Source organism: Hipposideros armiger, unplaced genomic scaffold (assembly GCF_001890085.2).
Source record: "Hipposideros armiger isolate ML-2016 unplaced genomic scaffold, ASM189008v1 scaffold_36, whole genome shotgun sequence".
In the NCBI taxonomy this organism is placed as follows: Eukaryota; Metazoa; Chordata; class Mammalia; order Chiroptera; family Hipposideridae; genus Hipposideros; species Hipposideros armiger.
The window spans coordinates 4,634,053-4,647,254 of NW_017731386.1; the positions used below are offsets into that span (position 1 = coordinate 4,634,053).

Sequence of the window (13,202 nt, forward strand, 5' to 3'; positions counted from 1 at the left end):
AGGAAATACTAGGTTAAGCAAAGATATGCAGGTTTATTTATGGGAGAAGTTGAGGTCTGAAGGGGATGTTTTTATTTGTTAATGTGACTTAAACTGTCCCAGAGGGGCCTGGCTAAAAACCTACTTGACAACAGAAGCCCCTTTTGTCAAGGAGCACCTATGGGGCCACTCTGGGACATGCTGACGTAGCGTGTAGTCTCTATAAGGTAATGCACACCAAGGTGACTTCTAAATGAACTTTGTGAACCTGATCCATCCCCATCTGGGAACTGCATGTTGCAGAGGGTGACTGGGAGCCATGGATGGTTCTATATCTTGTCCTGGGATGCTGGGGGCAGTGAAGGGGTGAAAGGCACTTCCAGAGTCTGTGGTACATGAAGGCTCTCAACTGATTTGTATTAATAGTTCATTTGTACTATTATTGTTATAATACTATTACTGTGGTTATGAGGGGCACATGGGGACACATTGATTGGTGCTTGCTTAGTCCAGGGCAAGAGCACCTGCTCCCAGGGCTTGGAATTTCACTAAGTAAAAGGAAGATGCCAACAGTCCCTGGGTAGGAGTGGTGGGTTCACGTGAGTCCGTCTGGATTGAACTCCAGTACCCACCAGGAGCCCGGCTGGGGACAGCCTTGGCCAGGACCCGGAGGGGGCGCCGCGAGGACTGTGAGCCTCTGCCCTCGCCTGCGGCCTTGCGAGGGGGGTGGCCCCGAACGGTGGTGAAGTTTTCTCCGTGGTGCCTCCCCTCCCTCTCCCTCGCACTCCTCTCTCTCCCCAGGCCGGCACCCTGTGCCCTCCCGCTGCCAGGCCCCCTCCTGTCAGGGAGGACAGTGTCCAATAAACTCCTCCACCCGCAGGTGTGTCCGCCCTCTCCCACCGCAGGAGAGGGCCGAGGTGTCGGGGCCGGCCGGGGTGGGGGGCGGGCGCCGGTCCGAGCCCCACTGCGCCGCGGGCTTCCTGCCCCGGGGAGAGGGCGCCGCCGGAAGACGAGGTGAAGTCGGGGAGGCCTGGAGCCTCGGAAGCTCCCGCTCCAGGAGAGGCCACGCGCACCAGGGCTCGAGGGGGGCGTGAGGCCGGCCGGGGGCGGGGCCCCAGGGGGAGGAGCCTCGAGCCCCGCCCCTGCCCGGAGGCGCGGCGGGAGCGCAGGGAGGGGCCGTCGTCCGCCGGCCCCGGCCCCGCCCTCGTCCCCGGCTCCCGACCTTCTCCCGACTCACCCCTCCCCTCCCGGGCGGCCCAGTGGAAACCCAGGCCCTCGTCCCTCGTGTCTCGCCAGGCTTCGTGAGCTTCGACAACCCGGCCAGCGCGCAGACCGCCATCCAGGCCATGAACGGCTTTCAGATCGGCATGAAGAGGCTCAAAGTGCAGCTGAAGCGGCCCAAAGACGCCAATCGCCCATACTGAGCGCCGGCGGGAGCGTCCCCCGGGGGAGACCAGGACTCGCACAGGTAACCGCGGGCTGCCGGGGCGCGGGGACGGGGGGTTGGGGAGGGGACACCGGACGGACCCGCCGCCTCCCAAGCCTCCGTGGGCTGGATCCTTGTGGCTTGTGCCTTGGACCCGCTGCGCCGGCTCGACCTGCTCCTCGCCCGGTGCCCTGGGAGCAGGCACAGAGCTGCGGCAGAAATGGGCACGGCCATCCCCCTGCTGCAGATCCAAAAGGGGCAGGAGTGAGGGAACCGTTCTGAGAAGGTGGGGCGAGCCCTGGGCCTGCGCCCCCAGGTCTACACGGGCATTCCTGTTTTCCAGAAAACCCTGTGGGGCTGAACAGATGGCAAGCTCAGGGCTGAGAGTGGGGCAGCAGAGGAGGCTCTGCGGGGAGCTGTAGCCATCTCCCAGAGTCCCCGGCTCTCGTCTCCGCAGTTCTCCTGTCTGGAGCGCGGGTGGCCATTAGACACATGACCCTCTCACCCCTCCCATTCCCCCCATAGCTCAGTCTGGAGAGGAGGGACAGGACTTTTTAAAGGGAACTTGACCAAAAACAAAGCTGGATGGGACAGAAGCTGAGGATGGTTATGTTATAGCGCTGGGGCCACTTACCCTGCCTGCTTTACAGAAGCCGTGATGCGTGGGTAGTTGTCACATTTCCCTGTTCAGTCTGGGTCCTGCCTTGCAGCTGGAGACAAAGTTGGCCACTTCTCATCCGGGCCCTGTGTTCCCCTGGGTAAAGTGGCTTCCCGGGAAAGTGGGGAGAGGAAAGATGTGCCCAGCCATCAAAAACCCACCTGCAGCCTGATTTCCCCATTGCTCTGAGCTCCTGCAGTGTCAACTCACTGTCAGGCCAGCGACGGGCTGCCCAGCCCTCTCCCTGCATTCATTCAGCAGTACTGTGCCCAGGTACTGTCAGGTACTTGGTACTCAGCCATAAGTAAGACTGATAACCCTTGTCCTTAGCAGGGGAGAGAGACAATGAACAATGACATAAGATCAAAGAGTAAATTATATAGTGTGTCAGAATTGTTGGTTACAGTTAAATCAGGTAGTCAGGGTAGGCCTTGTTGAGAAAGAGACTTTCCAGCAAAGACTTAAAGAAGGTGAGGCCGGGAGCCATGCCAACATCTGGAGGAGTGTGTCTTCCCTCTGAGGGAACAGCCAGTGTCAAGGCTAAAAGGTGAGGGCAGAGTGGTGTATTCCAGGAACGGCAGGGGGCCAAGGTGGCTGGAGGAGACTAAGCATGGGGGCAAAGTGAGAGAGGAGACACCCCGCCCTCCCCCATGAGGAAGGCCATCTTATGGAGATCCCACAGGCCATTGTGTGGACTTTGGCCTCTCCTCTGAAATGGGGCTGGGGGTAGGGAGCCATTGGAGGGCTCGGAGTACAGAGTGGTGTGACTACCCTGCATTTCAGTAAGATCACCGCTGTGTGAATAGATGGCAGGACCCAAAACAGAGGTGTAGGGCACAGGGACCACTCAGTTCAGGTAACAGTGATCAATGTGGTGTGAGGGACTTGAGTTCTAGATGTATTTGGAAGGCAGAGCCAAGGAGGCTGTTTGTAATGAATTAGAGGTGGGTGTGAGAGAAAGGAGTCAAGGATGACACCCGGCTTTTGGCCCGAGTAGCTGGAAGAGCAGAGTTGTCATGCCCAGAGATGAAGGGGGGTTCGGAGAAAGATCAGGCATGTGAAAGTCAGACATCTCAGTGGAGGCTCAGAGACTGGAGCTTGGGAGGGAGGTCTCAAGTTTCCCTGTCTACCTTCAAACCCCACTGCTGCCCTCAGGATAGCCCCCATCCAGCAGCAGCCGCACTTACCTTCGCTCAGAGGGTACTGAGCCTCTACTCCCTGCAAGGTGAGAAAAGCAGACCGTCTCTCTCTTGCCTCATGAGTTCCCACTCCTGCCCATCTCTGGCTTGGGTCAAGATACAGATACTCATGTTTATTCAGAGTGTGGGCACCTTCCTGTGGGCTTGGAGCTGGGGATACAAATGAATGAGTCACCATCTTGCGTGCAGGGAGCTTCTGGCTCTTTGTGCAGACTCGAGGAGGCAGCCAGCAGATGGGTGCATGTCCGCAGGAGAGGGACGGTTCAGTGAAAGAACACTTTCTCTTAAATAAGCTTCGCTCTGACCTTACGGCATGACCTGGGTCAAGGTGCTTCCCCACTTGGGCCTCATTTTATTCACTAAGGAAGGCAAGATTTTTAAGGAGAGAGTGTGCTCCAGGGTCGTGTCCTGAGATTATGAGAGGGCCCTGTGGGTGTTTTGTGGCTCCCCAGCAAGCATTTTGTCCTAGCCTCCTAGACCTCAATGCAACTAAAACCCAAGCAAGGATAGAACCTTGAGGTCAGAGAAATTCCCAGGTGAAGGGATGAGGAAAACAGATTTATTGTTGGGGACATACGGTAACAAGTGGCCTTCCAGGTAGAACCAGCTGACAGTCGTACTTGGGGTGGGGGGCTTGAGATGAGTGGTTTAGACAGCAGAGTGGGTTGTTCCACCAGAGAATCCAAAGGCCAGAGAGATGAGAACCACACATTTTCACACAGTGGTTATCACTCATGAGGTGCAGCTCTTATAGGTAATAACTATAAGATATAAGTATATAGCTGTAGCTGCCTATAAGGTACGTAGTGTTATTAGTCCCATTTTATAAATGGAGCACAGAGATATCAAGTCACTTGCCCACCAGCTACCGAGTGGTAGAGCCATGATTTGAAGCCAGGGGCCTAGTTCCAGAAGCTGTGCTCTTAACCCCTTCAAGTAAGGAGAATGATAAACCCCCACTGCTGTCATCACCCCAACCCTCCCACCCCAGAGTGTCCTGTATATCAGAGGGGACATGTCATGACATCTCACTTCTCAGGTATCAGCCATCTGACTGCCTCCTCCCTATTAAGCAGTCTTCTAAAATAACCTATGACGTGCCATAACTCTACAATAATGTTGACCTTTAATCTCCATGTTGACAGCGTTTTAACATGGTGCTTTCAGGCTTCCCACCACAAGACTCTTAAGAGGCTGTAACAGAAGGAGGGTGCTAAGGGGCAGGCTTGGGGATTGCAGTGGGACATGACCACTGTCACATTGCTAACGAGGGAAGAAACAGCATGCAGAAGCAGCTAAAAAGTTGCACAGTTTTACAGGCTAATAAATGGTGTTTACAAACGATAAGTCCTAGGTGCTCAGAAGGGCAGGGCTAGCCTGAGCAGGGACTGAGGGATGAGCCATCCCTAGGAGCAACGAGGTGACAAGGACGGGGATCTCAGGGTCAGGCTGGTCACCGCAGTGGTGAAGGCAGAAGGTACAGCAGGCCTGGTGGCCAAGCCCACGTCAGAATGAGAGTGGGACCGGCCTGGGGCAGGAGAGGGGCCCTAGCAGGGCAGCTGTGGGCAGCTGTGAGGAGCATGGTTGGGCTTTGGCTCCATAAAGTGAGGCCTGGGTGGGTGGGACTGGGTCTTCTGAGAGTGCAGCTCTCCTTCTTTCCCGGGTTCCTGGCTTTCCTGCCGCCCCCGCCCCTCTGGTGCTTAGGCTTGTTATCTTATGCCCAAATGGGAGTTTCTCCAAGAAACGTCTATCAGGAAACTAAGAGGAAGGAAACAGACAGGAAGAGTTGGCAAAAACACATGGCCAGGCCTACAGCCAGTGCCCAGAACACCCAAGCCCCTTGTCCCACTACGAACAGCACTAGTAGGTGCTGGGTTCCAAGCTGGGGGCGGTTCTGGGTGGATGACACACTGAGCATTATGTTGGACTCCGGTGGGAGTCCTGTCCCTTCCTGGCCCTGGGCTTTGGCTCTGAGTGTGCTTTTGCACAGTGTCTGCTCTGAGCTTTGTGGGCACAGGTGCTTTGACCTGCATGGGCTGGGCTGTGGCTTTGGGCCTGGGCCTTCCCTGGCCAGAGCCCTGCTGGGATTAGGACCTGGCATCGGAACTGCTTCAGTCTGACCGTCATTTCCTCACCCAGGTCATGAGTTGGAGCTTCCCAGGCCTAATTCAGATGTCCCCATGCTGGTCGGTGACCCCGCTGCCACCAAAGGGCTGTGCTCTGTGAGGCTCTTCAGGAGGGTGGCTGGGAAGGGGTCCCCCAGCAAGCTGTTCCCTAATGAAGAGAGTAATCAGCTGTGCACATGCAGAAACCCGGGGAGGCTCTCGAGGGGTTGAATGAGTATAAGAGTGTGTTTGTGTGCTGGAGGCCAAGCATGTGTAAGAGATGAGAGTCTGTATGAGAAAGTTTCCTGGCTTGAGCTTTGAGGAGGGCTTGCGTGATATTCCAGCTTGAATCTCCAGCACCCAGGACAGTGCCAGGCGTGAAGGGCAGCTGGAGGGTAGCTGGGGGTGGGCAGAGGAACACAGCAGAGTAGGGACAAGTGGGTGCCTGTGAGGTGCTCAGGACTGGGGGGGGAAGGGGTCCCCAGACGGTCCCTTAGTTGCACTTGCCATAGCTGACACCTGATGGGTGTCTTAGGCCTCTTCTCCCATCAAAGGGACCTGCCAATTGGATCTCCTGGGTGGGTCTCAGGGCTTTCTTCCAGGAGGGGTTGGCATTCAGGGGAGGGCGGCATGTCAGGACTTGGTGGGCACACAGATGGGCCCTGGTCTAGTGAGGGAGAGCTGCTGTTGGAAGAGCAAGAGCCTAGCTTGGACCTCCAGGCAGGGCAGGGATCTGTGGAGCAGGAGGGGCTGGCGGCTCTTCGGTGAAGGCAGAGCTGGAGGCCAGGTTTCGGCTTAACATAGCCACCTCTCAGCTACTTTGTAGCTTACACACAGTGACATTTCAAGATCCCAGGCTTCCTTTCCACTCTCCTGGAAGGAAAACGAAGAGCGTGGTGAGTAGAAGCCTGATGGATTGGAAACCCTGCAGATAAACTTGGTGCACAGGCTTTGGCACGGGCCTGAGTACTGCAGGGGAGAGGGCTGGGAACATCCCCTCTCCCAGATCCCTGGCCGAGGGCAAACGACCATGAAATGGTGAAAAGTGCGGCAGACAACTCAAAGCGAATAACGTGACGATGCTTCCCAGAGAGGGCAACCCCGCCTCAGCCACTTCGGGCTCTGTCAGGAAAGAAGGCAGAACAGGGCCTGTGAGACGGGTCAGTCTAGAAAGCTGTACATGGGCTGCTGTGGGGTAGAAAGGGACAGAGGAGGAGGGGTAAGGAGCTCAGCAGTGCAAACGTGACAGCGGCAGAGGCTGGAGATCCAGGGGCCCTCTCTGGTGGTCTGTCCTGTGTGTACTCCTTACCCTGCAGGGCGCCCTGCAGTCTTCCATATGGCCTTATCATGGTGCATAGCTGCAGAGCCTTCTAAAGGCGCCGTGTTCCCAGAAGCAGCCCCACTTCCACCACATGGGCCACCTTGGGAGCAAAGCAAAGGGTGTCAGGTGATCATGAAATCAGTAGCGCCAAGGCGTGTTTATAGATGGCCAAGGACGTTGATGTGACTCACTCTAAATCTGAAAATGAAACGTGTTCATTTTCTGAAGGTTCTGAGGGAAGAGGATTGAGGCAGAGCGGAAGGGGAGAGGGTCATACCGTCATCCAGTGGGTGTTTATGCTGTGGAGACACCCTTCTCTGGGGATGGTGGCCAAGGTGGGACCCGAAGGGTGGGAGGGCTGAGTGGCTGCCAGCGTGGACTGTACTATGACAGCAGAGTATCTCATGGATGGACCCCCTGGCTACGACCGTCACCTTAGCCAGCCTCTGACCTACCTGGCAAATCAGGGCCACCCTGACAGGCTCCCCCTGCTGGTCCACAGGCTGAAGCCACAGAAGGCTGGGGAGGTGAGGAGAGCTCTGCACCTGGGGGAGAGAGAAAGAATCAAGGGTGATATAAAGCAGAGACCGTGCTCCCTGATCTGCTTGCCGGCCAAGGTGGTTTGAGGGGCTGTTTTATTTTTTTCTGGCCCCCTCGCCAAACCGCCCATGCACCCCGCCCTTTCCCCAACGCATGATGGATGGCCTTAGTGGCCCTGTGTGAGGTTCTGCTACTGTTCACAGTGTATCACGTGTCTGCATAAACAACTGTGTGTGTATGTGCGTGTTGATGTGCCCATGTCTTTTGTCCGCCAGCTTCCTCCATCCTTTCAGTTCTTTTCAGTTCTCTTATGATTTGACTGCTGTTCTCTCATCAGAGCTTTTAGATTGATGCTGTGGTCTGGTGCTGTATAAATATTTTTTCTTTTAATTTTGTTTTAACTTCTTCCTTGTCCTTCTTCACCCTCCACCCAACTCTCCCTGCCCTCCCACACTCCCCAACCCCACCCGCCCTGCCCCACCTCTGCCTTCCCCCTTACCCACACTCTTGTCCTCTCTTTCTCTCTCTCTCTCTCTCTCTCTCTCTCTACATATATAAATATATATATATAAATCTTTTCTTCTTTTGTCATTCAATCAAATTCCAACAACCCAACCAGAGCCAGTCAAATCCACCACAGTCTCGCGCTGAGCTAGGAATAAAGTTCACGTAATCACATGAGAGTGGAGAAAACAGTCCCCCATCCGTAAGTTCAAATCAACTCAAAGTTCACAGTGTGACATGATGGCGTCATGTAACAAGGCTAAGAATCGGTTGCATGACAATTGCCGTCAAGTTTCGTGGAGGTGCTGTGATTGGAGCGTTTTTCTTGGATGTTGTATCAGTTGATGATTGGCCAGTCATGATCACACGTGCATTCTCTTGACTTTTGTGCTGCCACGATCTTTTTTGCTGTGCTCATTTTTGTTTCGTTCTTGGTGCTTGCAGTGGTTTTACTTTCTGTTGTTTGGTTTTTCTTGTTCAGCGTTTTTTATGCTTCTTTAGATGTCACATAGAGAAAAAAAAACAAAACAAAAGCACAAAAAAAAAGTAGTAAAAGTAAAGATGAATTCCTGAATTATGGAACATGGGATCATTTAACTGTGCAAACCATTATTTTTTTTTTTTCTTAAAAATAAGGAAAACATCTTAAAAATATCTATGCGTGGTTGATTTACTTGCACTTGAAAATATTGTGATTTTATTTTTTTCTAGAAATTTGGGGGCCTTTTTCAATTGACACTTTCCTAGGTCTGGTCTTTTTCCAGTTAGGCCATTTTAAATCTCACTTCAAAAGGAAAAACAAAATAAAAACGAAATCTCTACAGTAACAGAATGATAAAAAAAAAAAAAAAAGAAAAAAATTTTAAACCAAAAAACTAGAGTACAAAGCCAGAGGCCTCTGAGAGAGAGCGCCTGGTAACAATTGTAAGGTTTGTATTGTAGCCACTTCTGCTAAATTAAATGTGGGGAGGGAAGGTGGGGGACTGGGGTTTGGGGAGGGTTTTTTGGTGGGTTTGGAAAAAAACAGTACTGACAAAAGCAAAATGCACCTTTTTGTTTACAACTGAAAAAGGGTCCTTGACAAGTGTTTTTTAATTTTATTATTATTTTATTTGGTGTTGTAATTGTTTAGACTGCTGTGTACGGTTTGCTGTTTGTTGAATCAACAGTGTGAAAAACCTGCCAGCATGGATTGATATACGCATGACGTTGTCCCCTCAACTGGGGGCTTTGCAGTTCTAACTTTCTTGATGTAACCAGTCACCCCCATGTATAAGTGGAAGCTGCTTGCTAGAATGGAGATGAGTCTCATTTGTTAATTCACAATGATTAAGCATTCTCCTCTTGATTCTAGTCAGATCATGATTTTTTTCTTAAAAGTGAAAGAAAACACCAAAAATCCACCATTCAAAACAAAATCGAGAACCGTCTGAGTTAATTTGTTTGATGATTAGATCCGTTTTAACTTCTTTTAGGTTCTCCCATCCACTCCCTTGAGAAGCTCTGAATTTCCTCTAAATTCCCTGGCATGTATGAGAAAACTACTATGTGTGCGTGTGTGTGTGTATGTGTGTATCTATGCATATACATACACACATATCCATGTATAGCCACATATGTGCAGGTGAATATATTCTACACATATATCCAGATATACATATATATACACAGCCTCGCAAATAGTTACTGACCTTGGGAAAGAAGCCGTTGGCTGGGGACTGGGCAAGGATTCAGCAAAATTACTGTCACGGATCGTTCTTCCTTCTTTTCCTCAAGCGGGGGAGGACTGGGCCGGGCCGCTAGATTTTGGCTGTCTCGTTTGCTAGGCTTCTGTATACATATTGTATCTGGGCTAGCTCCCTCCGAGATCAGTTTAATTATGAATTCATATCCCACAGTCCCAAATTCTTCCCTCAGACCGAGCCATCCCCTAATCCAGAACTCGAAAAGGAGCCCAAATCGAGACCCCTCTCCCAACAACTAGACCTCAGCTACAACCATCACCACTAGATCTCCCAGTGGTTTCGTACCTCAAATAGAAGAGTCGATTTCTTCTTTATCTATCATGATCATGACTAATTCTCATACTGGTCTCGCCCCTCCCTCCCGCCATCCCCCAGAGCTCCCACCCTAACCCCCCCCAGGCAGGTTCCTTTTGGTGTTTGGATGCATTTTGTGTTTCCTCTCTTGGCTTAATCAGCCCTGATTTTCTTCATTTTAGGGCAGGATGCTGAACGGGCTACATTAAAAAAACAAACCTCTCTCTCTCTCTATTTATAAATGAGAACTGTTGGATGACACCTTTGACATATCAGCCAATATCAATCAAGCTGAGGACTCCAGACACTCTCTGTGACTGTAACATTTCTTCAAGGAAAGTATAGCGTCTATGGAGTTCAGAGGGCACGTGTTTGGGGGAAATATGTATGTGACATAAAGAAGAAGAAGATGAAGAAAACTGAGGAAAACAAAACAAAACAAAAAAAGGCAACTTTTAAAACAAAATAACTTGAGACCAGATGGGGAGGCCGAAGGGCTGGGAACTGGGAAGAGACGCTGCTTACCGATCCCCGGGGCTTTTCCAGCCCGTGGGCGCCTGAGGCAGGCTGGGGCGAGCGGTGCGGTGGGACCTGGTCCCCAGGGGGCGGCTGGGAGGCCGCCACTGAGCATCTCTATCTGTCATTCCTTTAGCTATTTAGGGACCAAAGGACCAAACTTTTTATTGCAGATGTGTAGCTCTATGTCAAATACAGGGGGAACGGAGGAGAGAGCCTCCTTCCTGCCTCCTGGCTGTTCTTGAAACAGCTTAGAGCGATTCTATGAAAAAAGTAGTAAAAAAATTAAAAAAAAAACACAAAAAAACCAAAAACACAAAAAAAGGAAAAATTATGCTTCAATGCTTTTAAAACAGCAAGGTAATAGTTCTTTGATACTTTGAGAGGCGCTTTGATTACCCTCATTCAAGTCTATGACACTTTCCTATGGTTTTCTGTATTATATGTCTGGATGGAGCTGTTAAGATGGTGGATATTTGGGGAAAGCAACAAAAATATTAAAACTCATTAACTGTGAAGTGTGAGAAAACAAGGAGGGGGAAAAAAAGGACTGACAAGGCAAGGTATTTGTTGTGAAAAGTCTGTAAATGCTTCTAACTCTTCCCCCCCTCTTAAAAATCATAATAGTTGTACAGAATTTTAAAAAGGAGAAGTTTAAAATACCTATATAATAGAAGAAAAATTAGAGGAAAGCAAAAAATAAAAAAAAATAATAATAAAAAAGGAAAAAAAAAACCTATAGAAGTTAGCGATACTGCTAAAATCCCAGATGTTGTAGGACTGTACTTTTGTAGAGTTTAGACTGAGCATCAACCCCTTCTCCCCGCGAGTGCTGTCGGACGACGCCGTTGACCCCGAGGGCCAGGCCGGACTTGCCCTGACCTGCGGGCTCCTGGCTGCCCACTGCCGGTGGAGGCCGCGCCATCAGCAAGAAGGCCCGCCGTAGCCGCCCTCGCCTCGCTTCGCTCCCGGGAGCTGCGCGCTCGCCCGCTCTCCGCTCTCCGCAAGCCCTGACACCTTCCGCTTCACTCGCCTTCCGTGCTTGCTCCAGAGACTTTCCGGGCAAGGGAGACCTGGGAACTTTCATCTTAAAACAACTCAACAACACACACACACACAAAAACCTTAAACAAGAGAGAGAAAAATAAACAATCTTTGAAGAATTTCTGAAACTGTTTACAAGGAATTTTGAAAAACAGGGATGTTTAAATGATGCCGGCTCTGTTTTTCTGTAAATAAATTTGCATATTTTGTAGGACTTTTAATTGTAATGATAGAGAAAAAAAAACAAGGAAAACTATTTAATGAAAGCACGATATTTATCTTTGGTAAATGACTTTAGAGCAGTTAAAAAAGACATTGCTTAAAAAAACTCAGAATCAGAAAAAACACTGAATTATTTAAGAACACATATATTTTAAAGTATAACATATTTATTATAATTTATTTGCACCGTTGGGAAGACTTGCTTTGGCATTCTGCCTTGACTCCATTGATGTCTAGTTCATCTGGAGGCCAGGAGGCTCTCGGACCTCCCATTTTTTTCCTTTTTTTGTTTTAGAAGAACAACTCTGGTTCCTCTCAGGCCTCCTGCCTTTCCTTTCTTTCTATTTTGTTGGTTTCTTATTTTTTAATTTTTCTTTTTCATCCTCTTGGCTCCTCCTTTTAGGATGTCCAGATGCTGTAAAAAAAAAAAAAAAAAAGAACAGCTGCAGTTCAGTACAACTGCTCTTTTCACACTCAACTCCCTAAAACTCCTTGTAACCTGTAACTATTGGATGACGCTTTCTCCAGCTTAGCCCTAAATAAAGCACAGTTTAAAAAAAGACTTTTTCAGTGGTCTGTGCTTCTCAGAACCTGGCCAGCCGTGTCTGTGCTCCCAAGGTTGGCCATGGAGGTAGCTTTGGTCCTTCTCTCCATGGAGTCCATCTGTGGCCCTCGTCCAGAGCTTAAAGCAGTGTGGAGCGCTTTCTGGGAGGTGAGGGGAGCAATACAGCGAGGTCCCGTTCCACACTTAGAACAATCTCTCTCAACTGGTATGTATCTCTGAAAGTCTCCATTGCTTCCTGGGCATGAGTGGTCACTGCCCAAACACAACAGAAAACCCCCCTTTCCTCCCTGATAGGAGGAAACCGAGGCCACCGGACCTGAGTTGGGGTGGGGGCAAAGTGCTGTAAAGAACTGGGAAAGGAGGCTGTGGAGGCAGGGACCACAATAAAGGAAGAATGAGAAGGACACGGCCCAAAACTTGCCACCAAGCATTTAGCTGTTGGTCCTGCAGCTTCCCCTGTGTTGACAGTTTGCATGGATGGAGGAAACAGGATTCGTGGATGGTGCCCTCAGAGTCAGGGCTCTGATAGGAGGCGGGTGTACAGGGAGGAGGTTCCTGGAATGCTGCCCATCTCCCCATCATGGCACACAGAGAGCTATGCCCCAGCCCTGAATGCCAGAGGAGGTTTGAGAAGGAAGGTGTTACAGAATGAGGGGTTCTGAAAGAGGAGGGACATGACTTGGGGGAGAGGAGCTGGAGATGAGGGGGCAGCGTCAGAGGTGAAAGCCCAGACGGATGCATACCAGCCACAAGCCTGCATCAGGCCCTCCTGGGACAGACCTTTTTCTCACTGTTATCTCAATCCCACACCTTTGATCCCCAGCCTGCAGCCCTGCAGACTGGTCTAGGGATCGGCAGACTCCCACCTAGGGTTTCCGTTTCCCTCCACAGAAGGAGTGAGGAAGCCGCATGATTTCAGATGCCTGGTCAGAGAGACAAAAGTCTTTGTGTCTGTCTGTCTGTGCACCTCTCCTGTGGGAGTGGGAGATGGCTTCAGCCCTCACCTGTCTTTGAAGGGGAGTGGTGGAGAGCAGCTCAACCCCAGTTACAGAGCAATACCTGGACCCTGTGTTCATTCTCGTCT

General features: G+C 50.8%; 1 protein-coding gene across 32 annotated transcripts in view; it reads left to right on the forward strand.

Moving 5' to 3' along the window:
• Positions 1–12,115, forward strand: part of CELF4 (CUGBP Elav-like family member 4) — a 321,170-nt gene extending 309,055 nt beyond the window's left edge. For 16 of the 32 annotated variants that reach the window (XM_019637945.1, XM_019637953.1, XM_019637958.1 and 13 more), the window contains 2 exons: positions 1,276–1,447; positions 9,954–12,115. In XM_019637945.1, the coding sequence (XP_019493490.1) occupies positions 1,276–1,403 (128 nt within the window). In that variant the 3' untranslated portion in view covers positions 1,404–1,447; positions 9,954–12,115. Of the gene's footprint in view, positions 1–780; positions 860–1,275; positions 1,448–7,847; positions 7,935–9,953 lie in introns of those variants that run through there. The other 16 variants (XM_019637929.1, XM_019637942.1, XM_019637943.1 and 13 more) reach the window with 3 other exon arrangements.
• The last annotated feature ends 1,087 nt before the right edge of the window (positions 12,116–13,202 follow it).